Raw genomic sequence first — 27023 nt, 5'->3', positions numbered from 1 at the left:
GTAGCTAAGTGTTAACCTGTTAAAACCTGTTTGCAAAACCTAGCTAATTTCTAAAACCTGCTAGCAACACCTAGCTAAGTGCTAAAACATGCCAACTACATGTTAGCAACATGCTAAAAATGCTAGAAACACCTAGCTAAGTGTTAAAAATGCTAGCAACACCTAGCCAAGTGTTAAAACCTGCTAGCAAAACCGAGCTAATTGCTAAAACCTGCTAGCAACGCCTAGCTAAGTACTAAAACATGCCAACAACATGCTAGGAACATGCTAAAAATGCTAGCAACACCTAGCTAAGTGCTAAAACATGCTATCAATGCCTAGCTCAAGAACGAAACATTTGATTGGCTCCAAATAAAAAAGTAAAATGATACCAACAAATGTTTGCATTTCCTCTGCAAAAAAATGTTTCTCTTGCTTTCTGTCTTTTTTATATTTAAAAATAAAACAGTAAGTGGGCTTATATGGTAGGTGTTAATTGGGACATTTCCCCTAATACCTTACCAAGATGGGCATTTTCACAAAATTTTAAAGTGTACTTTACCATTTAGGTGCGTATCTTAATCTTGTGATTTGAACAGAAATTATCATGAATTCAGCTAGATGCTAATACTTGCATGTAAATGTACATATACACTATACAACAAATGGGGTCTGTGGCATCAAGACGCAACTTAATGAAGTTAGGATGGCCTTAATACTGTTGTACTGTTTTATTGCATGCTCAGAAGTATTTGTTTTCTCATCACCAGCAAAGTACATTTTTAATATGTTGTGCAACAAGAATGCAAATTAGGATGCAGCTGAAGTGTTGTACAGACCTGCTCAAATTTATTTGATCTAATTCTAAAACATTTCACCTTTAATGCGAACAAAAGTCCAACAAACTAATGTGATTTGTGAACTTCTAAATGTTCAGAGGGACATTCCAAGTCAATTAAACCTGCATTTAGATAATCTTCCTTATCTTAACAGCAGTCATGTCACAACTGTCTAATGTTTTGGGTTAGTTTTTGCCTTTGCTCTGAAAAGTTGGAGCTGTAATGTTATCGTTGATTTGATTTTCGCTATTTTCATCCCAGCTCTATTCAACAGTAATCTTGTTACTGTCTAAAATAAGGTTTCTGCCATCTGTCTCAGTCAAATCTATCCAAAAAAAGTACAGTTTGCTTTCTGAAATCATCTTTAGTCCTGAAGAAACACAGTGCTGAAGGAGGTCAGACTCAAACACACTGCTTTAGAATCAGGTCACTGAATGCGAGCAGCTACATTACAAGGCAAACGCACGGGGATGGACGTTACATTAAAGTTTATGTAGTTTATTTTGACAGTTTAGGTTAAACAATTGTCTCATAAACTACGTCACTGGTTACAAGAAAGTACATACTTTTAATTATTTAATTTTTAATTTTTAATTTTTTATAACTAATAAGGTAAAAAATGAACTGTCGTAAACTCGTCTTCCTTTGCACAATTGGTTGTGGGTAATATTAACTGTAAAGCAAGCTCAGATTTGAGGTCTGCAGCTTAACCCGAGAAACTGCTGGGTTTCGGGCTGGGTTCGGGTCAGTTTTTCAAGTATGACTTCGGGTTGGGGTCGGGTCAGTTTTTCAAGTATGACTTCGGGTTGGGGTCGGGTCAGTTTTTCAAGTATGACTTCGGGTTGGGGTCGGTTCAGGTTTGTAATTAATGAAAAAATAAACAGGCCTACCTAACTTGTTTCATGTACGCACGCACGCACGCACGCACGCACTCACAGACACACACGAGATATGGCTGTTTACACTGAATTTTTTTTCACGTCTGCTCTGTTTTTCCATTGTTTTCCTAATTAAACACGTGCTGGACAGATGTCTTTGACTCTTGCACCGCATCTGGCTGTTTCTTCAGCGTCTCTCTGAGGACCACCACATTTTTAGACGCCGTGTCAAGTTAAAAAGAATTTAAAGTTTCAAAAACGCTTGTCGACAACTGCGTTCTGTTTTATTCATTGCGCTGCATCTAGCTTATTTTTAGTGCAGTTGTCACAAAGATTCAACGTTCTGAAGAAGTTCTGTTTGCAAAAAGGACTTGCATTGTTACATTGTTACACATGATTCCAGATTGTTTCAGCGCTTGATAAACAGTAAGCCAATGTTTTTTCCACTTCTGCTCTAATGGCCGCCGTGCTTTATTAAAACTGTGTATGTTTGTGGAGTGGTGTGGCGTAGTGGACTAAAGCACTGAACTGGTAAGCAAAAGGTTGTTGGTTCAATCCCCATCACCATTGTGTCCTTGAGCAAGGCACTTATCTCCAGGTTGCTCCAGGGGGATGCTTACAAAATATACAGTCTGTTGCAACCGTACTTGCTTGGAGAATAAATTATAAAGAGAGTGAGCGATTTCGGGTTTGGTTCGGGCCAGGTCACACGATCTAGCTCAGATGCATTCTTCAGAAATTTATTAGAAAAAGCAAATCATACAGTCACCTTTGGATTAATATTTTCATCATATTACAATTTAGGTTGCACTTATTCTTATCTAGTATACTATTTATGATGTACAGTATGCAATAGAGGTAGACCGATATATCGGTTTTACCGATTAATCGGTGCCAATATTTGCTCTATGGAAATATCGGTTATCTGCAAAAATCTATGCCGATAGTTGCCGATATTTAAAAAAAAAAAAAAATTATTTCTCTGTGGCCTCTAGATGTGAAATAAAAACAATCACTGACCGACAATATTTATCCATATTTTTATCCTCACTTCAGTGCAGATTTGGTTACTTTGATTAGTTAATCAAGCGTTCTAAATTAAAGCGAGGGCATGAAAAGGAACCCTACTCGCCACACCGTCATTTCAAAATAAGCGTCCTGAAATGAGTAAGTATATTTTGTGTTTGTGCACAGTCCTGCAAAGTGCTCCAAATATTCATTTTTTTCTGTTTTTTATTGGGATTTTGGTTGCACAATAAACCGTATCTGGGATTTTATCCATTTTGGACTCTTGGTCATAGTAAGGAAAGGCTAAGAATGTTTTTTTAACACTATATATCAATTTTAAAAGCTATCAGGTGATTAATCAGTTATCTGCCTTTTTAACCACCTTAGTTATCGGTGTCTTCAAAATCCACTATCGGTCGGCCTCTAGTATGCAAATTGGGATGAAGCGTTAATGACGGCATTTCTAGGCATCACGGATGCATCAGAAAGTTCGATGTCCAAAAATGCTGCCTAGGTAGGCAACTCACTAGGTTTTAAGATACAGTCACAAAGACACCGTAAAGGCTAGGGTATACTTCTTTTTTAAGCGCTCGAAGCATGCGCACTACGATTGCTTTGTGATACTCTTTTAGCACAGTCAACGGCGCACAAAGACGCGGACTGTCTACGTGTCTAGAAAAACTAGGCTGCATGCTAACAGTCCACCCGTGCTGTACTGATGACATAATTTGTGTCACGTGCGGTGCGATGTGCACGAAACGTTCCGACATGTGGAAAAAAGTATGTTTTGGCCTAATTTGACAGGTAATCACATCACATGTGATTTATAGCGTGTGACATCAAACATCACTCTCTCATAGTGTGTATGTGATAGCATATTATACTGAGACAATGTCTTCCTGCTTCAATACATTTTCGTGTGTGTGTGTGTGATTATCCCATTAAACATTGATCATTATACAGTCTGAAATATTCATGGCTCTGGAGTCCTGACAGTTCTCCAGCCATATGAAACGGATCCGCCTCAGGACCTGAGCACTGCTTACTGGGGCTGCTATGGAAACAAGGGAAGGAGTTAGTTAGTGTGTGTGTGTGTGTGTGTGTGTGTGTGTGTGTGTGTGTGGTGATTCATTTAACATTCCTTGGACCTTGTGCGTAAAATTAATTTCTTACTTTCTCGGTAAGAGACTTAGGAAATGTCTTCATCTAGAAAAATAGAAGTTTAATAAAGCTCCTCTGCTCTTGTTAATACTAGTGTTCTGCATACTGCATACTAGTATAGTCTCTATATAGTGCCTACTATTATTCAAGAGGTAGTATGTTTTACCAAAAACTGTTAAGCCCAAGACGGACCATTTGTATTAAAATGAATGGGAAAAATTGGAACATCCAATTTGGTGGATGTAGAAAAGGAAGTACCGCCTTATAGTTAAAAGCTGCCAATCACCTTTTAGATCCAGACATCGCCTGTCAGTCAACACGAGAATGTGCATGTGCATTAGCTGAACCAGCCTGAAAACTGTCACTTGTATCCATAGAAAATTAGCTGCTCAGGAGCTTTCCAAAGATGGCCACCAAGTGGACTGACTTCCCTTGAAAGTGACTGTGCAGGATGCAGTGATTAATGTATCACACAGCAGTATATCAATAAAATACACTCTGTGTTGTGTTTCCAAAGTTGGAGTGCTTATAACTCCAGAAGCATTAAAGATATCTTAATACTCTTTTAGATTCTGCTTCAGGATTTTTTTTAAGGCCCTGTGGTGTTAAATCACAGAGATATGGGTCTTTCAATGTGACTCCATCCGTAAATTTTACAATTTTATTAATTTTCAATGGTTGAAAGCCAAATGTGGGTCGCATGGTATAAAGCTTGTCTTGTCCAACAAAACAAAGGACTAAAGAACGAATTCTGTTGAATCTAGAAATGAACCTCTTATTGTTTCACATAAAAACAATAGTCAAAATCAACATTTTCGAGGGCCCAAAAATACACTAAGCAACACGTGGCTCTTTTTGGATTTTAGAAATATGCAAAGCCTCTACAAATTAATGTATTACTCAGTAAATATTTATCCACGATAACCCTCTGTGGACATGTTGGAGAAAGAATCGACATTGGCTAGTACATTTTATTTTTAATAATAAAACGACATGAAACTGAAAAATATATTCCAGGAAAAGAGGCATCTTCACATATATGTATATTAGTGTATATATATATCACATCCTTCAGCAGGTGAAGCTGAATATATATATATATATATATATATATATATATATATATATATATATATATATATATATATATATATACACACACACACTATATATATATATATATATATATATATATACACACTCTATATATATATGCTCTCTCTCTCTCTCTCTCTCTCTCTCTCTATATATAATGAGAGAAAAGTAGCATGGTTGTTTTTCTCATTTGTGCAATATGTGACTTTTTGATCAACAACTGACTGGTGGCTCAGCGGTTAAGGCTCTGGGTTACTGACCAGAAGGTTGGGGAGTTCAAGCCCCAGCACCACCAAGATGCCACTGTTGGGCCCTTGAGAAAGGCCCTTGACCCTGTCTGCTCCAGGGGTGCCGTATCATGGCTGCCCCTGCACTCTGACCCCAGCTTAGCTGAGATATGTGAAAAAAAGAATTTCACTATATATGTGCAAATGTGTAATGTGTGACAGAATAAAAGCTTCTTCTAAACAACAGAAAGGATATTAAGGTTACGTCCAAACTAATACATTTTCGTTTGAAAATGCATATTTTTCTCTACGTTTTGGCCTTCTGTCCACACTGAGATGGCGTTTTTGTCAGCGAAAAACTGAGCTTTTTGAAAACGCTCTCCCAATTGGATAAATTTGACAACAGCATCTTCGCGTTGTAGTGTGGACAGGACAGATGGAGATATCTGAAACGTATTTGTTGTCATGTGACGTATAGTCCATTCAACCCAAAACAATCAAGATGGCGGCCCACATTGTAGCAGCATTATTTTGCCTGTTATTCACCTTGAGAGCATTGTTAAAGATAAGTGTTGCTTTGTACAGCCTTCACAATCCATTCCTTCTAAGGCGACATGAAGTTTATTCGGAATTGGTGTTCGGCAACAAAACACAAGGACAGTCGCATTTCAGCTCGTACATGGAACGGCGATTTGTCGCATGCGCAGTTAGGGGATTTAGTGGACATAGAGCGTTTCAAAAACGAAAATGCATTTCCAAATTTATCCAGATTAATTTAGATGTAGCCTCAAAGAGACATTATTCAATGACAAATGGTTGTGCATTTTTGTTTGATCTCTAATTTTGTGTGAAAATGTCTTTTGGCAGTCAGATCAAATAATGAATCACAGTTGATATTGTTCCAGTTTATTTGTCACTGGAAAATCGTATACTGTATCTATGCAGTGTATAGTATACATACAGAAATAGTATAGTCTGGTAGTATGCTGTTCAGAATATACCCATCCACTTTGTGGTGAACCCAGGGTTGATATCTCCTCTTATCTATTTATAGCTTTTGCTCTGTGTAAATTACTGCAATCTGCCAGGAGAAAATTACAGGTTGTGTCTGATATTTCTGATGTTGTAGGCTGTGAAAACAGAGGAAAGAGTTTGTAGTATTTCCTCAGTAAATCATGGCATGATGTTTCTCAGCACATGTGTTTGGCTTCTGTCTGTTCTCTGGTTTAATCTGATGCAGAGTCTGGCAGCACTGGAGATCTAGATTAGTTTAGCTCAGTCTTGAGTTCTCAGATATCTGTGTGACATTAGTCATAATTATCATGCCCCTATCAGAAGCATGTGAGGGAAAGTGCAAGTTTGTTTACTGCTGTTTACATCCAAGTGTGATAGTGGGGTTATTGTAAAGCAACGGTTAAAGCTTTTGGTTGTAGAAACATGTTCCAATGTTGAAATACTCTCACTAAAGAGGTCATGTTCTAAACTTTGGTGAGCATTTTGTACAATATTTCCCCCATAAGTCCACTGTTATTCAGTGTTAAATAACAATGTTATAAAAGGTAATTTCAGCCTGATTTCAAGAACATTATGTGGCCGTAGACAAATGTTTGCAAAAACGAAATAACGTGCTTCATTACATGTTTCACTGCAGTTTCCCAGCAAAATGTCCAGCGGGGGCGCCAAAAGCGAGTGAAATGGTATTGTAATCAGACGAGGTTTTTAAGGTGAATATTAGATGGAGGCTTTAAATGTACCTCCCAAACCTAAAACTTGATGAAGCAACTGTACTTTTTTGCCTTTATACCACAGTTTGAAAGATTTTTAAAAGAATTACAAAGTGAAATATAATATCTGTAAGACATCTAATACAAACGTCTCTTTTATGCTCTGATCACCGCTGCTGTAAGCCACTAATAGCTAAGAATTTTATTTCTGCTTTTAGGCAGTTTTCTAAAAAAATTTGAAATTGTTTACTTGTCTGTGAGCTTGTTTAGGTGTACATTCCACTGTTAAATCCTAGATGTCCAGAACAAAATATGCAGACCAGCAGTAAAAACATGATAAACAAATCATCGGAAATATATATATATATATATAGGATCTCAGGTTTGTGAATGACACCTAGATTGAGCTTCTAGTCCAATCAGAGGCCAAGATATTTGATAAAACAATATGTGTGGTGCATGAACTGAAAATTAGACAATGTCTATGGACAAGCTCATCTGTGAGGGTTAAAATGCATTCGAGCGCAACATATATTTCAGATTGGCATTTTTCTAGTACTTGCTGCTATCTAGTGGAATAAAAAAATACTTTATGGAGGGGGATGGAGTGAGCAGAACCAGAATTACATGCTTAAAAAGAAAAAAATGTAATCATCATAAGATTGTAAACATACAATATAATTGGGGGGGGGGGGGGGTCTGAAAAAATGATACCAGTTTTTGCTATTAGTCCACAGTATGTTTAAATGGTGAGCTTTTAAATTTGAGTGTGAACAATTGCAGACGGCAGCCAAAAAAAATGCATTAACCAAACTACACATTTACCATGGAAATAAACTTCTAGCTTCTCCATACATGGTTCAGTTATAAACCAGAGCATATTATATCCTCGCAAAAAAGACTAATGCTGCATCCGAAACTGCATACCGTACAGTATGTACTGTATTTGATGAAGGACACATTTATTTGCTGGCAAAACAGTACGTTCTTCTAGGTATACATGCGAGTAGTATGAACAGAATTCGGACATACTTCATCCGGTGACGTTGGCATCGTCTCGTGACACGAATATATGATGTAAGAGCAACAACCGCTGTCTGATAAAAACGATCTGCTTTGGTTTTATTACATAAGCACCATTCAAGCATAAGGAACAATTATCTTGGTATATATAGCACTTACAGTTGAGAAGAGGCGTCCGCCTCAATTCACCACTGTTCCTTTAAATCCAGTTTTTAAATGTGAAGTCACCTCAGCTCCCGTGGGATTATGGGATCGTTAAGTGTCCAGTCGATCCGCACTTTAAAATCGCGCCGGAAATAGTAGGTCATCCTGGTATTTCTCGCTTACTGCTTCATGAATTTTGTGGATTCGAACATACTACTCCACTGGCATACTGTTTTTGGCTTACTATATAATAGAGAAGTATGCATATTTGGACACAGCATAAGTATGTTTGCATTCTCTTCGTTTTGCACAGGATCCAGCAGTGACGCAAGTAGTGCGGACTGTCCCACCTGGCCTGGAGGAGTATAACCCTTTCACAGACACAAAACCGGTGAGTGACTAAAAACATGCTGCTTTCTTTAGTCAACATATTTGCATCTATAGTGGTTGGTTTATGTACAGATTGTATAGACAAACACAGTGTGCTTAAGCTAACAACACACAAACAATTATAATCTTGCATGTCTTTATTGAACACATCCCATTAAACATTCACAGTGCTGTGGAAAAATATGTGAACCCTTTCGGATTAGCTGGTTTTCTGCATTAATAAAATGTGATCTCATCTTCATCAAAGCCACAAGTATAGACAAACACAATGTGTTTAAGCTAACAACACACAAACAATTATAATCTTTCATGTCTTTATTGAACACATTAAACATTCACAGTGCTGTGGAAAAAGTAAGTGAATCCCTAGGCTAATAACCTCAACAAAAGCTAATTAGAGTCAGGAGTTGGCAAACCTGGCATCCAGTTTAGGAAATGAGATTGGATGTGAGGGTTAGAGCTACTTTGACTTATTAAAAGCACTCGAACATTTTGAGTTTGCTATTCACAAGAAGCATCTGCTGGCGTGGACCATGCATCGCAAAAAGAGATCTCTGAAGACCTACGATCAAGAATTGTTGCTTTGCATAAAGCTGGAAAGGGTTACAAAGTTATCTCGAAGAGCTTAGATATTCATCTGTCCACAGTTAGACAAACTGTCTATAAATGGAGGTGATTTAGTACTATGGGTACTCTCACTAGAAGTGGCCGTCCAGCCAAGATGACTCAAAGGGCACACCGCAGAATGCTCAGTGAGGTAAACAAGAACCCTAGAGTGACAGATAAAGACTTGAAGGAATCATTGAAACTGGTTAACATCTCTGTTCATGAGTCTACTATATGGAAAACATTAAACAGGCGTGTTGTCCGTGGTAGAGCATCTCGAAGGAAGCCACTGCTTTCCAACAAAATCATTTCCGCGTGCCTGAAGTTTGCCAAAGACCACCTTGACACTCCACAATGCTACTGGGAAAATGTTTTGTGGACTGATGAAATGAAGGTTGAATTGTTGAATTGAAGCATCATGATTTGGGGCTGCTTTGCTTCTTCAGGGCCTGGACTGCTTCGGGGCCTGGATATGTAAATAATGACTGTGTTATTTGAATGGAGTACGCCGTCTCCCGCTTCCTTCTTCACAAGTGGGCAAGAGATCTTTCACAATCCACTACAGAATGGCTTCAAAAAAAGAAAATCCACCTTTTGGAGTGGCCCAGACCTTAACCCAATAGAGATGCTGTGGAATGACCTCAAGAGCCGTTCACACCAGACATCCTTAGAATATGGCTGAGCTGAAGCAGTTCTGTAAGGAAACGCTTGGTTGAGGTTATTGCTGTCACTTTTTCCAAATCACTGTGAATGTTTAATGGGGTGTGTTCAGTAAAGACATGAAATATTTTAATTGTTAGTGTTGTTAGCTTAAGCACATTGTGTTTGTCTATACTTGTGACTTTGATGAGGATTAGATTACATTTTATGACCAATTAATGCAGAAAATTAACTAATTCCAAAGGGTTCACATACTTTTTCTCATCACTGTATTTAGATACAGAAGAAATAGTAAGAGTAGGATGGTAGCATGCTATTTTGAACTACCAAAGACAGGGGGAGAGAGAGGACCTCATACAAACAAACAAACAAACAAACAAACAAGAAAGCAAACAAACATAAAACTATCATTGAGAGTCTGGTGTACTGAGTGATGCTGTACAAGTGCAGGGCTCAGTGCCCAGAACAACCCACACTAACAGCAGAAAAAGTTGAGGTATTTCACATATTATTACTCTCTTTTCTTGATTGGGAAATGTGTGCATGTGTTCTTTTCTGCAAAGCTCATTTATTCAGTAAGTCATGATTGATGAATGGAATGAAAAAGATGCTGCACTATTGTGTTCAATATGTTTTGAGGTATGGTCATGGGACAACAGTATCTCACTCATATTTTGTTTTGTTGTAGGTGCCGCCAGGCTCCGCCCCTAAGGTAGTCCCACCTACAACCAACACACAGCCGGCCATCATGAAACCCACGGAGGAACCGCCAGCATACACTCAACCTCAACAGACACAGGTATTTTTACTTTCTTAGAATATTCTCAGTCTCACAAAGCCAGTCTTTTGACTACCACCATTAAGTCTGATCTACTTTGCACCTTACTCTGACCAAGAACCGGCCACAGACATCTGACAACATGTAAATCGACCAACCATTTTTCATTTTTTTTTAACATGTCTTATGCGGACTTTATCTGAAATGGCTGATACCACAACAATAGACATTTGGAGATTGTCTTTATTCTGGGGTCCAGACTCATAATTCCAGATGTAAACATCGCTGTCAAGGATATACAGTGATTTACAAGGAAGACAGCACAACATAAAGCCTGTGCTGAACCCCCATACTAAAATAATTTCCCAATAATCTCCACTCAGTAGGACAACAGACGCTTCCTGCAGGCAGGAGATCTCAGACCTGTAGAGACGATCTGCTCACGAGCGCAGTTATACTGTATAATTCAACACGCCTGAGGGACAGGGGACGCCACACTCCACAGACATATGGACAGACAGAGATACACTCAGAGTGTGTATGAGATGACTCATTTATGATGTCAGACGCTGTGAGTGAGGACAGCCAGATTTTTCTGAAAAGGGCATTTGTGAACCTGTTGTTATTGGTCAATGTCCAGGTCTGACACTGTTATCTTAGCATGTAGTAGGGCTGGGCAATTTATTGAATATCCATGATATATTTGCAATGATTTTGCCACCTGTATTAATGTAAACTATATCATGAATGTCGCAATTATTTTAATGCACTTTTTATTTGGGCGATTAAGTTTCCTAAATAGGGAGCCCCTGAGAGGACAGGGCAGGAATATTTTCTGAAATCATTTTGCATGCCCTTGCAATAAGTTTTGAGTTACCTCGCAATAGTTTGTGTTCCCTCCCAATAGTTTGCGTTCCCTGGCGAGTGAACGCAAACTATTGTGAGAGCATGCAAAACCTATTGTGAGGGAATGTTTTGCATAGTTTAACTTGTGAGGGAAACCTCAAAATAGTTTGTGTTCACTCACAATAAGGTTTGTGTTCCCTCACAATACGTTTTTTTGGAACACAAACTATTGCGAGAGCACGCAAAACTTATTGCAATGGAACGCAAGTTATTGCGAGGGATGCAAAACGTATTGCGAGGGAATGTTTTGCATATTTTAACTTGCGAGGGAACGCTAAACGTATTGGGATGGAATGCTAAACATATTGGGAGGGAATGCAAATCTGTTTCAGAAAAAAGTTCTGTCCCTGTCCTCTTAGGGGCTCTGTACCTGAAGTCTGTGGCATTAATTTGTATTTTTATAATGTATTTTCCTAGTTTAAAATTGAAGGTCTGGGACAAGGCTAAAACAGTGAAATCTATACATAAAAGGCATTTAAAATGTACCACAAATAAAGACAATGAAAACTTTCCAGTTCAGTTTTAATGTGACTTTCATATAACAAAAAGAAAAAAATTTGAAATCTGTTTGTTTTAATAAAAATCAACCCCCAGGACTTAAAAGTCCCCAAAGTTGAACAAACAACCATATTGAATATTGTCAAAAATCTGAAAAATATGGAGATAAATTATTTTAGTTATATCTGCCTTGGGCATCAGTTGGAGTTTAACCTCAGGTTTTCAACAGAAGGCTTGTTTAAGGACTTTTTGCCCAGTGGCTTGATTAAGCTGCGCGTGTTACATGATAGTGCCTTCAGGAAAAGCCTGTACCCGGGGAATTCTGAGCCCTTAAAATGACCCAGAAACAAGTGCTCTGCAGGACAGTATGCATCAACAGAGTGATTCTGAAGATGATAATCTGTCATAACTGGGACGCTACTGTAACGAGTTCACAGTGTAAAATGTACAAGTCTGATATTTTTGGTCAGAACTTACCTGGATGTACAAAAGACTGAAAGATCATTGTCACAAGTGGCGTCTCTTTAGTCCCGTATAAATGCAGCTCGTTCAGTAAGCGGTTTTTTCCACAGCAATGTAATTTCCCTGCAGCATTTTTGTAAATAACAAACATGGCATTTGAGGAAGACTTTGCCATTTTATTCTCCTTCACATTATTTCCAGATATTCCAGAGTTGTTGCTGTGTTTTTTTTACTTAACTTTGCATCGCGGCCTGCAGTGGAATTGCGCTACAATAGTGGGGTTTTCCTCTTTCATAAAACTCTGGGATTCCCCCGGTGTACGAACACATGTACGCAAACGTGAGGGGCAGTCGATGTTTTACATTGGTGTGTATAAACAATATTTATACTGCAACCATTTCAGAACAAGAGTCTTTTGGTTAGAACAGTCAACTTATCAACTTCTATATTCTCAACCTGCGAAAAATCATTCTGAAATGGATTGGTGTCGTTGCTTTCCCAGGATTCCTTCTCTGACTTTGAAGTAGTCCTCAGAGGTGAGTAGTTGTGCACAGTGTAACAAGGTCCAACTTAAGTTTCTTTCCTTTAATGTGTGCATACTGTATACACTGATCAGCCACAACATTAAAACCACCTGCCTAATATTGTGTAGGTCCCCCTCGTGCCCCCAAAACAGCGCCGACCTGCATCTCAGAATAGCATTCTGAGATTATATTCTTCTCACCACAATTGTACAGAGTGGTTATCTGAGTTACCGTAGACTTTGTCAGTTCGGACCGGTCTGGTCATTCTCTGTTGGCCTCTCTCATCATCAAGGCGTTTCCGTCCACAGAACTGCCGCTCACTGGATGTTTTTTGTTTTTGGCACCATTCGGAGTAAATTCTAGAGACTGTTGTGTGTGAAAATCCCAGGAGATCAGCAGTTACAGAAATACTCACTCGGTTATCGGCCTATTCAACCACCGTAGTTATCGGTATCAGCAAAATCCACTACTGGTCGACCTCTAGTTGATTAATACATTTTAGCACAAATTTTTATCAATCATCCGAGCTGTTGCCCTAAACATTGTTATGCGGATATGACTGCATGCCATGTATCTGCATTTTCTATAAACATCACTATTAACAATAAAAGTGTATTTCATTTAATTAAATGTATACTAAACATAAATCCACTAAATACAGCATATGAAAATGTAGTATGTTGAAAATACCAATATTCACATTTGTAAGTATATTTATTTAAATTGAAAATATACTGTAGGCTTGTGTGCATGTGGTCTTTGAAGTCCTTTGCATGTGCTGTATTAATGTTAATGATCACTTTTTAACATCAACTATTAAAAAAACAAAAAAATTGACATCCCAATCCCCTACTGTACTTGCTTGTATGTAAAACACATGTATTAGCCTTACACACTTGGTTTGAGATCAAACACTCTGCCATAATCTATTGTGTAATATATTACTTGACTATAATCAAATTTAAAATGTGTAATGACTCGTAAGACGATGGATGGAGATAAAATGAGATTTACTGGCTCTGTGGTCTGACAGAAGCAAAGTTCAGACCGTCTATAGAGACAGAGCTGTGATCGAGACCTTGATTATGACAGTTCTAGATGTTTGTGATCGGTTTTGACAGCTCTGTCTGTTGTAAACATTCTCTGAAAAGCCCTTGGACACAAAACTCGATGTGTGTGTGTTTAATGTTGACTCCTCTGGAGTTTTGTTCTAATGTGACTGTTAGCAGGATTGCTTTGTGTTTGTGTGTTTATAACAGGTTTGTGTTTATATGTGTGTGTGTAGGATCAGTCACGAGCTCAGGCAGAGTTAATGAGGAGACAGGAGGAACTGGAGAGGAAAGCCGCTGAGCTGGACCGCAGGGAGAGAGAGATGCAGTCGCTCAGCGCATCAGGAGGTGAGTTATTAGTCTCACAGAGTAATCTCCACACTGCAGCTTATTTTAACCAAGAACCACCCACATAGAGGTTACCTGATCGGCATAGTTTTTACATGATATTGAGGGGCACATAAATCTGAAATTTGGGCATGACAGGACAGAACAAAGCAGAATAAACAGTTATACTCAAAGAGAGAGAATGAATATATATATGTATGTATGTATGTGTATATATATATATATATATATATATATATATATATATATATATATATATATATATATATATATATATATATATACAGGTGCATCTCAATAAATTAGAATGTCGTGGAAAAGTTCATTTATTTCAGTAATTCAACTCAAATTGTGAAACTCGTGTATTAAATAAATTCAGTGCACACAGACTGAAGTAGTTTAAGTCTTTGGTTCTTTTAATTGTGATGATTTTGGCTCACATTTAACAAAAACCCACCAATTCACTATCTCAAAAAATTAGAATATGGTGACATGCCAATCAGCTAATCAACTCAAAACACCTGCAAAGGTTTCCTGAGCCTTCAAAATGGTCTCTCAGTTTGGTTCACTAGGCTACACAATCATGGGGAAGACTGCTGATCTGACAGTTGTCCAGAAGACAATCATTGACACCCTTCACAAGGAGGGTAAGCCACAAACATTCATTGCCAAAGAAGCTGGCTGTTCACAGAGTGCTGTATCCAAGCATGTTAACAGAAAGTTGAGTGGAAGGAAAAAGTGTGGAAGAAAAAGATGCATAACCAACCGAGAGAACCGCAGCCTTATGATTGTCAAGCAAAATCGATTCAAGAATTTGGGTGAACTTCACAAGGAATGGACTGAGGCTGGGGTCAAGGCATCAAGAGCCACCACACACAGACGTGTCAAGGAATTTGGCTACAGTTGTCGTATTCCTCTTGTTAAGCCACTCCTGAACCACAGACAACATCAGAGGCGTCATACCTGGGCTAAGGAGAAGAAGAACTGGACTGTTGCCCAGTGGTCCAAAGTCCTCTTTTCAGATGAGAGCAAGTTTTGTATTTCATTTGGAAACCAAGGTCCTAGAGTCTGGAGGAAGGGTGGAGAAGCTCATAGCCCAAGTTGCTTGAAGTCCAGTGTTAAGTTTCTACAGTCTCTGATGATTTGGGGTGCAATGTCATCTGCTGGTGTTTGTCCATGAAAACCAAAAGTCACTGCACCCATTTACCAAGAAATTTTGGAGCACTTCATGCTTCCTTCTGCTGACCAGCTTTTTAAAGATGCTGATTTCATTTTCCAGCAGGATTTGGCACCTGCCCACACTGCCAAAAGCACCAAAAGTTGGTTAAATGACCATGGTGTTGGTGTGCTCGACTGGCCAGCAAACTCACCAGACCTGAACCCCATAGAGAATCTATGGGGTATTGTCAAGAGGAAAATGAGAAACAAGAGACCAAAAAACGCAGATGAGCTGAAGGCCACTGTCAAAGAAACCTGGGCTTCCATACCACCTCAGCAGTGCCACAAACTGATCACCTCCATGCCACGCCGAATTGAGGCAGTAATTAAAGCAAAAGGAGCCCCTACCAAGTATTGAGTACATATACAGTAAATGAACATACTTTCCAGAAGGCCAACAATTCACTAAAAATGTTTTTTTTATTGGTCTTATGATGTATTCTAATTTTTTGAGATAGTGAATTGGTGGGTTTTTGTTAAATGTGAGCCAAAATCATCACAATTAAAAGAACCAAAGACTTAAACTACTTCAGTCTGTGTGCATTGAATTTATTTAATACACGAGTTTCACAATTTGAGTTGAATTACTGAAATAAATGAACTTTTCCACGACATTCTAATTTATTGAGATGCACCTGTATATATATATATATATATATATATATATATATATATATATATATATATATATATATATACACATACATACATACATATATATATATATATATATATATATATATATATATATGTATATGTATATGTATATACATATACACTGCCGGCCAAAAGTTTGGAATAATGTACAGATTTTGCTCTTATGGAAAGAAATTGGTACTTTTATTCACCAAAGTGGCATTCAACTGATCACAAATTATAGTCAGAACATTAATAATGTGAAAAATTACTATTACAATATGAAAAAAATACTTAATACTTAAACTACTTCTGATCACAAAAGCTCAATGGGGTTAAGATCCATAACACTCTTTTCCAATTATCTGTTGTCCAATATCTGTGTTTCTTTGCCCACTCGAACCTTTTCTTTTTGTTTTTCTGTTTCAAAAGTGTCTTTTTCTTTGCAATTCTTCCCATAAGGCCTGCACCCCTGAGTCTTCTCTTTACTGTTGTACATGAAACTGGTGTTGAGCGGGTAGAATTCAATGAAGCTGTCAGCTGAGGACATGTGAGGCGTCTATTTCTCAAACTAGAGTCTCTGATGTACTTATCCTCTTGTTTAGTTGTACATCTGGTCTTCCACATCTCTTTCTGTCCTTGTTAGAGCCAGTTGTCCTTTGTCTTTGAAGACTGTAGTGTACACCTTTGTATGAAATCTTCAGTTTTTTTTTTTTTGGCAATTTCAGGCATTGTATAGCCTTCATTCCTCAAAACAATGACTGACTGACGAGTTTCATTTTTGCCATTTTTGACCTAATATTGACCTTAAGACATGCCAGTCTATTGCATACTGTGGCAACACAAACACAAAGACAATGTTAAGCTTCATTTAATGAACCAAATAGCTTTTAACTGTGTTTGATATAATGGCTATAAAGTGATTTTCTATTATCAAATGATCAATTTATCATGATTACTCAAGGATAAGGTGTTGGAGTGATGGCTGCTGTCTAGATTTGATCAAAAATGACTTTTTTCAAATAGTGATGGTGCTGTTTTTTACATCAGTAATGTCCTGACTATACTTTGTGATCAGTTGAATGCCACTTTGGTGAATTAAAGTACCAATTTCCTTCCGAAACAACAAAATCTGTACATTATTCCAAACTTCTGGCCACCGGTGTATATAGTATAAATAATATAATAAATATAATATAAAAATATATATTGAATATAATATACATTTGTTTATTCATTTTTATACTTGAACTACCCATAATTCCATTCTGTGTCAGTTGTCCTCAGTTGTATTCTGACAGTGCAGTGATGTGGTGGCAGTAAGTTATAGAACTACGAGTTGCCACCTTTTGTCATCATCCTCCTTTTTCATCATCCACCTCTTGCTTTTTTCATGTTTGTTTTCATCTCTTAAGGGAGGAAAAACAACTGGCCGCCTCTTCCAGAGAAGTTTCCGGTGGGTCCGTGTTTTTATCATGACATATCAGTGGACATTCCTGTGGAGTTTCAGAAAAACGTCAAGATCATGTACTATCTCTGGATGTGTGAGTAACTTTTCACCAATCACATCACACCAGCAACTTAACAAAAGATTATTTTGAACCAATCAGCTTTTGTGAGATCTATTGTGTCTTGTGTTGAAGTAGTGGAATTAGATTTGTATTAGATAATTATGAATTATTATTAGATTAAATGATTTGATTTTTATTAGATATAATTTCAGAGCCTCAAATCCTGCATCATTTTGTGCTTCAAGAAGATCAGTTGGTCTATCTTTTCTACTGCCTGCTTTTGTCAGTGACAAACACACTGAGCTTTTGTCTGGCACTTGAACACTTTCCTGTTTGCATTCCTTAATTAGATCTAACTAAATCAATCAAATGCAGCCTTGTAATTCCTTGTTTCAATAACGCTTCCTGAGCCTTACTAGAAAAAAAAAAAGCCTGTTGAATTGTAAGGGTGAGAGAGAGAGAGGGTTAAAATATATTAAGATGAAAAGCTAAATTAGGACTGTTTTGGTGAAAGAATACCTTGACTATCAGTGTTTAAATGTACCCTTAATTTTTTCACATTTTGTTGTTGCTGCCTTATGTTAAAATTCTTAAAAAAAAAACTGAAATATCATATTGACATAAGTTTTCAGGCCCTTTGCTATGACACTTGAAATTTAACTCAGGTGCAAAGATGATCCCATTTCTCTGAATCATCTTTGAGATGTTTCTACACTTTGATTGGAGTCCATCTGTGGCAAATTCAATTGATTGGACATGATTTGGAAAGGCACACACCTGTCTATATAAGGTCATACAGCTGATAATGCATATCAGAGCAAAAACCAAGCCATGAGGTCAAAGGAACTGCCTGCAGACCTCAGAGACAGGACTGTGTCAAGGCACAGATCTGGGGAAGGCTACAAAAAAATTTGGGCTGCACTGAAGGTTCCCAAGAGCACAGTGACCTCCATAATTGGAAGTTTGGAACAACTAGGACTTTTCTAGAGCTGGACGCCAGGTCAAACTGAGTGATCAGGGGAGAAGGGCCTTGGTAAGAGAGGTGACAAAGAACCCGATGGTCACTCTGGTTGAGCTCCAGAGATCATGTGTGGAGATGGGAGAAACTTGCAGAAGGACAACCATCACTGCAACACTCCACCGATCTGGGCTTTATGGCAGAGTGGCCAGACCGAAGCCTCTCCTCAGTGCAAGACACATGAAAACACCTAAAGGACTCTCAGACTGTGAGAAACAAGATTCTCTGGTCTGATGAAACAAAGATTGAATTGTTTGGCCTCAATTCCAAGCATCATGTCTGGAGGAAACCAGGTACCGCTTACCACCTGCTCAATATCATCCCAACAGTGAAGCATGGTGGTGGTAGCATCATGCTGTGGGGGTGTTTTTCAGCAGCAGGGACTGGGGGACTGGTCAGGGTTGAAGGAAAGCTGAACACAGCAAAATACAGAGATATTATTAATGAAAACCTGGTCCAGAGCGCTCAGGACCTCAGACATCTTCCAACAGGACAATGACCCTAAACACACAGACAAGACAACACAAGAGTGGCTTAGGGACAACTCTGTGAATGTCCTTGAGTGGTCCAGCCAGAGCCCAGACTTGAACCCAATCGAACATCTCTGGAAAGACCTGAAAATGGCTGTCCACCGACGGTCCCCATCCAACCTGAGAGAGCTTGAGAGGATCTGTAGAGAAGAATGGCAGAAAATCCCCAAATCCAGGAGTGCAAAGCTTGTAGCATCATACCCACAAACACTTAAGGCTGTAATCGCTGCCAAAGGTGCTTCAACTAAGTATTGAGTTAAGGGTCTGAATACTTATGTTAATGTGATATTCCAGTTTTTTTCTTTTTAATAAATTTATCAAACTGGGAAGTTATCAAAAATATGGTTTTTGCTTTGTCATTTTGGGGTATGGAGTGTAGATTGATGTGGAATTTTTTTTTTGTTTTTTTTAAATATTTTAAATCATTTTAGCATAAGTCTGCAACATAACAAAATGTGGAAAAAAATTAAGGGATCTGAATACTTTCTGAATTAGGGCTGAAACAATTAGACAACGTTATCGACAACGTCGACAATAAAAAATTGTTGACAAAAATTTCCGTTGTCGAATAGTCATTTGATGTCATTTAACTTAACATGAGATCACATTAAACTCTAATGATGACGCAGCACTGCAGCTCACGCCTGACTGAGGAAAGAAAGAATACAGCTCACAGTCCAGATGCACTCTAGACTTTCACAGCTTCAGGTGATGTAGATCGCAAAGTATTAAGCACTCCGCTTAAGCAAAACGTCTTTCCTTTAAACTTCCTTCTTTAAAGGAAACACCTCAGCATTACATCTTTATTGCAGTTATATTTAATGCTTTATAGCTTTATTAAAGTTCAAATATATAAGGAAGCAGGTCATGTAAATAACTAAAAACTCCAAAACTGGCATTTCTCAGTGCGGTCAGCGCCTTTTCTATGAGTTGCGCGAAGTGTCCCGATCTAAGGGGGAGAGATTGAAACTGCACCGGCTGAGGCACACTTTTGTCTTTACTGCACTCGCAGAAGTAAAACCAAGTGAACAAATACACTTCTATACAAAATACACTTATATTTAAGATACATTCTCTTAAAGCAAGTCTAAATATCTTATATGTTGCTTCTCAAGTAAATGTATCTTGTTTTAAGGATTTTTAGACTTTTAAATGGAAAACAAGACAAAAACACTTGATAACAATAGGAGTTTTTGCAGTGATTTTTTTACTGAAATTTAATACGTTTTTTTTTCTCTTTAATTCAGTGAATGTCATTTAGAGGTATTTTTATGATTTTGTCCTCTATTGTTAGTAAGCACGTTTAATACAACCTTTTAAGTCGGGGCCCAAACTGAATAGTCAGTTAAGAGCTAATGATTAATCGTTGCAATAATCGCAGAATAGTCGAATAATCGTTCTAATAATCGTTAGATTAGTCGATTATCAAAATAATTATTAGTTGCAGCGCTATTCCGAATGCACTGTAGAAATGACCCCTTTGAGATCATTTTACTGGCTACTAATTAACTGAAAATAATTACTAGGAAGATTTCCCAAGTTTTTACACAGTACATTTTAATGGTAAAATCTACTTAATGATATAATATTGATTAAAGTCAGTAAATTTAACTTAAACATTTCAGTTAATACAGTAACTTTTACTTACAAATCTGATGTATGTGGTACTTAAATATATTTAGTCATGTACCACATGACAGTCTTCCACAGGGAAACTTAATGCATGCTATGTAGTCTATAGAGCGTAACAGTCTGGTTCCAGAAGTAAAAATCCCATTAATTTATCCCATAGATGAACTGATTTTCAACGGTAACTTATACATTTTTAAAGATAGACCTACCATGAGCTATGAGGTTGTTCATCAATGGTATGCTTCCATTGAACACATCCTTCTGCGTTATTTCAACTTCATTGTTTAAAAATCGTGTTTGATAGCAGAATTCATGGTAAACAACTACATTACCCATGGTACAGTAGAGAAATGTCCACCAATAAGAGAACCGCAGCCAACGAAACCCACGAAACTTGCCTTGGAGCGACCGCCCACTCCCATGACGTACTGTGAATGACGTAATCGAATCGGTCTCCCTTCACCCTTAAACTACTTGCATTGATCAGCCACAACATTAAAACCACTTGAGGTGAAGTGAATAATATTTATTATCTCGTTAAAATGGCACCTGTCAAGGGGTGGGATATTTTAGGCAGAAAGTGAACAGTCAGTTCTTGAATTTCATGTGTTGGAAGAAGGAAAAATGGGCAAGCGTAAGGATCTGAGCGACTTTGACAAGGGCCAAATTGTGATGGTTTAGATGACTGGGTCTCTAAAACGGCAGGTCTTGTGGGGTGTTCCTGGTATGCAGTCTTTAATACCTACCAAAAGTGGTCCAAGGAAGGACAACCGGTGACATGTTCATGGGCGCCCAAGGCTCATTCATACGCATGGGGAGCGGAGGCTTGCCCGTCTGGTCCGATCCCACAGAAGGGCTACTGTAGCACAGATTGCTGGAAAACTTAATGCTGATCATGATAGAAAGGTGTATCGCAGCTTGCTGCATGTCTGCAGACCGGTCAGAGTGCCCATGATGACCCCTGTCCACCGCCGAATGCACCTACAATGGGCATGTGAGTGTCAGAACTGGACCATGGAGCAATGGAAGAAGGTGGCCTGGTCTGATGAATCACGTTTTCTTTTGGATCATGTGGACAGCCGGGTGCATGTGCATTGTTTACCTGGGGAAGTGATGGCAGCAGGATGCACCATGGGAAGAAGTCAGGCTGTGTGTGCTGCTGTGATGCTCTGGGCAATGTTCTGCTGGGAAACCTTGGGTCCAGGCATTCATGTGGATGTTACTTTGACACGTACCACCTACCTAAAGATTGTTGCAGACCACGTACACCCCTTCATGGCAACGGTATTCCCTGATGGCACTGGCCTCTTTCAGCAGGATAATGCGCCCTGCCACACTGCAAAAATTGTTCAGGAATGGTTTGAGGAACATGACAAAGAGTTCAAAGTGTTGACTTGGCCTGCAAATTCCCCAGATCACCATCAAATTGAGCATCTATGGGATGTGCTGGACCAACAAGTCTGATCCATGGAGGCCCCACCTCGCAACTTACAGGACTTAAAGGATCTGCTGCTAACGTCTTGGTGCCGGATACCACAGGACACCTTCAGAGGTCTAGTGGAGTGCATGCCTCGACGGGTCAGAGCTGTTTTGGCAGCACGAGGGGGACCTACACCATATTAGGCAGGTGGTTATAATGTTGTGGCTGATTGGTGTATATTTGTACATATTGGAATATTTTGCAATAACCGTAAAATATACTGTTTCTATACTTATAATCAACAACCTAAAATCAATAGTTTTATATATTCCCATCGGTTTTTATTTGATGACATAATTTGTAATGCTTCAGAGGATTGTAGTCCATGCCCTCATGAAAGACGGTAAGTACACAGTCTTGTCAGTACCATCCCAAAAAATCTTGATGCCCGATTTTCAAATATTTTTTGCCTCAAAACAAAGTTTGTGATGTTGTGATTTACTTCGGAGCTTGTTGGTTTGGTTCATAGCTTACAACTCTTTTATGAAGGATTTTATAAAAAGTCTATGAAAGAAATGAATGGGGAAAATACTTTCGGAACCCAGACGGCTGAAAAAGTGGGCGGGCACTGTTGCGTTCTGTTAGACAACATCACCTTAGAATCATAAAACAGAGCTGTGCACGCAGAGCTCACCACTTCACGGTATCAACCAACAGGTCATTTATTTTATCAGCAATTGTGAGTAAACAAATTAACTTCAGACTTTACAAAATAAGAAGTTACCAAACGTAACAACAACATCAACAATATAACTGGTGTAAATAAACTCAGTTCATTAAAGTTCATTAATTATTCATGCTGGGAACACCAGCTTCTTTACAGACTAGGAAATAGATGAAAAGGTTTTGTACTTTAAATCTGATGCATTGTAAAGATGATAAACAATCATTATTTTTACATGTTTGAATGGAGTATAAATTTAGAATTTACTTAATATTTCCAAGTTCTTGCTTAAACAAAATTATTCAATGTAGAAAATTCATAATTTTTTTAAATGCATTTCATTTAAATCATTTTTTTTTTTTCAGTGTACAGAGAGTGTGCGTTAGTTATTACTCACATTCACTGTTTTTAATCGCACTATTGAGTACACAGCTGGTCTTGCCCTGTTTTGTCTGTTTTTGTCTGTTCCTGCCTGGAAGAGGTGTTGTGTTGAGTTTGTGTAATTGAGGAGTCACACTTGGGAAATGTCTATTAAATAGACTCCAGCATTTTTTTTAACCTTTGGAAACTTCAGTCAGTTCTACTTGAGGAGTTTCATACTATTTGCTGCAGTACTATGTGGGTGGCGACGAGAGTCACATGGTACAGAAGAGCAGTGGGCATCTGCACCGTGTGTCATGTAATGGAGCTATCATGTGACTAGGTTTAAAGTTTACCTGATGTTATTGTTTAGGAATTTTGGAGGGAATTGGACAAGAAGAGAGAGGGAGGATACATGAAATATTTGTAATTCTGAGAAAACAGAAGACCTCAAACCAGTTCCTCTAATCACTCTCTTTCTCTCCTTTTTCTTTACATTCCTCGAAATGATTATCTTTGAGAAACTCTGTCCTTTATACATTTATACTTTTCTTCCTTTAACTGTATATGCTCTGAAGGTGTTTTTAAAGATTTCCTGTTTCAGTGGCATACCTAAAATGAAAGGCTTATAACAAAAAAAAACAAAAAACAAGGAGGGTCAAGTGTTTGGAGTCATTGTTAAAAAAAAAAAAAATACTTGTAATAATTTTGAATGATATAGATTATGATACATTCTGAGACTCTCAGTGTAAGAAACTGCTACATATCACAAACAAAATTTAATTCTTTTTCTAAAATTCTTCTTTTTCTTATTTGACATTATCTATCTCTGAGTGTAAATAATGTGACTCCGAAAAAGCTTTTGTTTTGTTCCCAATCATGCCAACTGTAACTGAGAATATTTTGTGTTGATACGACAAAGTATTCAAAAGTTGTAGCATTACAAATATAATTTATCATAGTGTCCAAAAATGTCTTCATGTGTCCAAAAGCCTCTGCAAACAAATAAAACATAATAATTGTGCATAAGAACTAATTACACATGCAAACACAACAATGACTAAAGGTATGCATTTTATTTTTTTATATTTATTTTACCTTTATTTTACCAGGAAGTCCCACTGAGATCAAAAATCTCTTTTACAAGAGAGACCTGGCCAAGGTAGCAGCTGTGCAAACTCACAACATATTAAAATGTAACTTAAAAACATCAACATGAACAGCTATTTAAAAACCTTCACCTTATTCTTTATGATGCCCTTAAATTCATCACCACAAACTTTTTGACCAATGAGGGCACAATTTGCTGACATGTGACTTTTATTAACACAATTTTGGTCTGTTTTGAAAACCGAACTAAGAAGAAAATGCACCATTGTAACGATTTTAGCCCCCGTTCTAGAAAAAATCAAACCAGCTAATTGTCTGAAAACACCCTCAAAGTAATTTTGTGCTCATAAAACAATTGATGATGTGTTTCTTAATTTTCTCATGTAATTTTCTTGCAGTCCACACGGGGACGCTGTTTGTGAATATATTCGGCTGTTTGGCGTGGTTCTGTGTAGATGCGACGAGGGGAGTGGATTTCGGGTTGGCTATGCTCTGGTTCATGCTTTTCACACCCTGTTCATTTGTCTGCTGGTACAGACCCCTGTATGGAGCGTTCAGGTACACACACACACACACACACACACCGACATATACTGTACACACACACACATATACTGTACACACATATACTGTACACACACCCACATATACTGTACATATATACTGTACACACACACACACACTACTGTACATACACACACATACTGTACATACACACACAAAGATTTTTATTGAGAATTCTGATTGTAATTGGTCTCTCTCTTTCTCTTTCTGAAGGAGTGACAGCTCTTTTAGGTTCTTTGTATTCTTCTTCGTGTATATCTGCCAGTTTGGTGTGCACGTGTTGCAAGCCATCGGGATTGCAGGTTGGGGAGCCAGGTGAGAACACACCTTACAAACTAAATTAATGAGGACCTCTTGTAGACACAATGGATTTCATACTAAGTTAATAATATTTACTTTACCCTACCCCTAAGCCTAACCCTCACACAAACCTCTTGACAGTATTGGAGATTTTGCTGATTAATGAGCATTTAAAGATGAAGTGTGGTATTTCTGCTGCACTAGCGGCACCAAACGGAATTGCAAAAATAAACATTGTTTTCAAACGTGTTTTTCGAACACTCCCCTAATCTGCCCTAAACTGATAGTCCCACCCTAAACTCCACTGCCATGACATTGCAGGGCTCCAGACTAAAAAAAAATATTTAGGAGCCATTGGCTCCTAAACTGAAACATTAAGGAGCCAAATGGCTGTTTTTAGTCGCCAAAACACAGAATTGCTCGATTTAGAAACAAGATAGAAAGCTGAAGAAAAGACCCATTAATCAGAGGTTTAATAAACAGTATATATAGTTGAGAAGATAAGTTTGCATTCCCTTTTGTTTCATAAATGTTCACACCCCTTTCATAATTTATAAAAATATAAGAGATAAAATATTTTTATATTTAGTACTTTTCTTCAGAATCTACATTACAGATATTTATATAAAGTATAGAATGCATATAGTAGTGTGTTGTCTTCTTGAGCATCAATGAATGTTTGCACCTTGTGTAATAGTTGTGTACAAGTCAAAAGCGTGATATATATATATATATATATAAATTGTTTTACAGTATTGCCTTAGTCTTTCTTTACTGTTACCGGATGGCCCCAGACACAGAGACTACAAGAGAGCAAATTGAATGAAATCCCAGATGCAGTTTATTGTGCTACTCCAATCCCAACCAAATAACTACCAGAAGAAAAACAAAGTGGTACATAAAGCGTGACTTTAATTATAAAGAAGCCCAAAAAACAGACTCTTATTTTGAAATGTCTGCACTCCCAGTTGTGAGCACACTGATGGATGACTCGCTGAGAAAGTGACTCTGATTCAAACTGCTAACCTGAGCTCCTGAGTTCACACCCTCAGTTATTAGTCTGGAACCCTGCATTGGTTAAGCCAATACCTGTCAGTGTCTAATGTAACATTGGGCTGGTCAGAATGCTCAAATTAAATGCACTGAGCCACAATTTTTACATTCTTCTGGAAAATCAAGCTACCTAGTTGACTCTGCATATTAAGTTGGGATAGAAGAAAGTATTTTAACATAAAAAAGTTTACACACTTCATCTTTAAATATCAAATGGCCTCACAAGGACAGCCAAACATGTACACACATAAGGTTTTACATTGTGACATGATAACAGCATGTTAAATCGATGAAGACTGATGCTGACTGTTGTGTGTGTAGTGGCTGGATCTCAGCGTTGACTGCACTGAACAAAAGTATTCCTGTGGGCATCATAATGATCCTGATCGCTGCTCTATTCACGGCATCAGCTGTCATCTCGCTCATCATGTTTAAAAAGGTTCTGTACCTCAGACACACCTCTATAAACACAAAATATAATATACAGTGCTGTGAAAAAGTATTTGCCCCTTCCTGATTTTTTGTCTATTTTTCATATTAAATTGTTTTAGATCTTCAAACGAGATATAACATAAAACAAAGGCAACCTGAGTAAGCAAAAAAGTTATCCAACACCTATATCACCCATGTGAAAAACTTACTGCCCCC

The 27023-nt window shown here is 38.0% G+C and overlaps 1 protein-coding gene across 7 annotated transcripts in view; it reads left to right on the top strand.

The window, feature by feature from the left end:
- The window catches only part of LOC127429268 (secretory carrier-associated membrane protein 1-like), a 129543-nt gene that overhangs the window by 14583 nt on the left and 87937 nt on the right, over window positions 1–27023 (top strand). For all 7 annotated transcript variants that reach the window (XR_007895251.1, XR_007895248.1, XR_007895249.1 and 4 more), the window contains 7 exons: window positions 8392–8469; window positions 10423–10533; window positions 14188–14299; window positions 17569–17697; window positions 24857–25016; window positions 25236–25337; window positions 26697–26814. Coding sequence is in view for 3 of the 7 variants with exons in the window: in XM_051678210.1 (XP_051534170.1) it covers window positions 8392–8469; window positions 10423–10533; window positions 14188–14299; window positions 17569–17697; window positions 24857–25016; window positions 25236–25337; window positions 26697–26814 (810 nt within the window). In the remaining 4 variants the exon portion in view is untranslated. The remainder of the gene's footprint in view (window positions 1–8391; window positions 8470–10422; window positions 10534–14187; window positions 14300–17568; window positions 17698–24856; window positions 25017–25235; window positions 25338–26696; window positions 26815–27023) is intronic.

The sequence above is a fragment of the Myxocyprinus asiaticus genome, chromosome 38, assembly GCF_019703515.2.
Source record: "Myxocyprinus asiaticus isolate MX2 ecotype Aquarium Trade chromosome 38, UBuf_Myxa_2, whole genome shotgun sequence".
Taxonomy (NCBI): domain Eukaryota; kingdom Metazoa; phylum Chordata; class Actinopteri; order Cypriniformes; family Catostomidae; genus Myxocyprinus; species Myxocyprinus asiaticus.
This window is presented reverse-complemented; position numbering and strand designations above follow the sequence as displayed.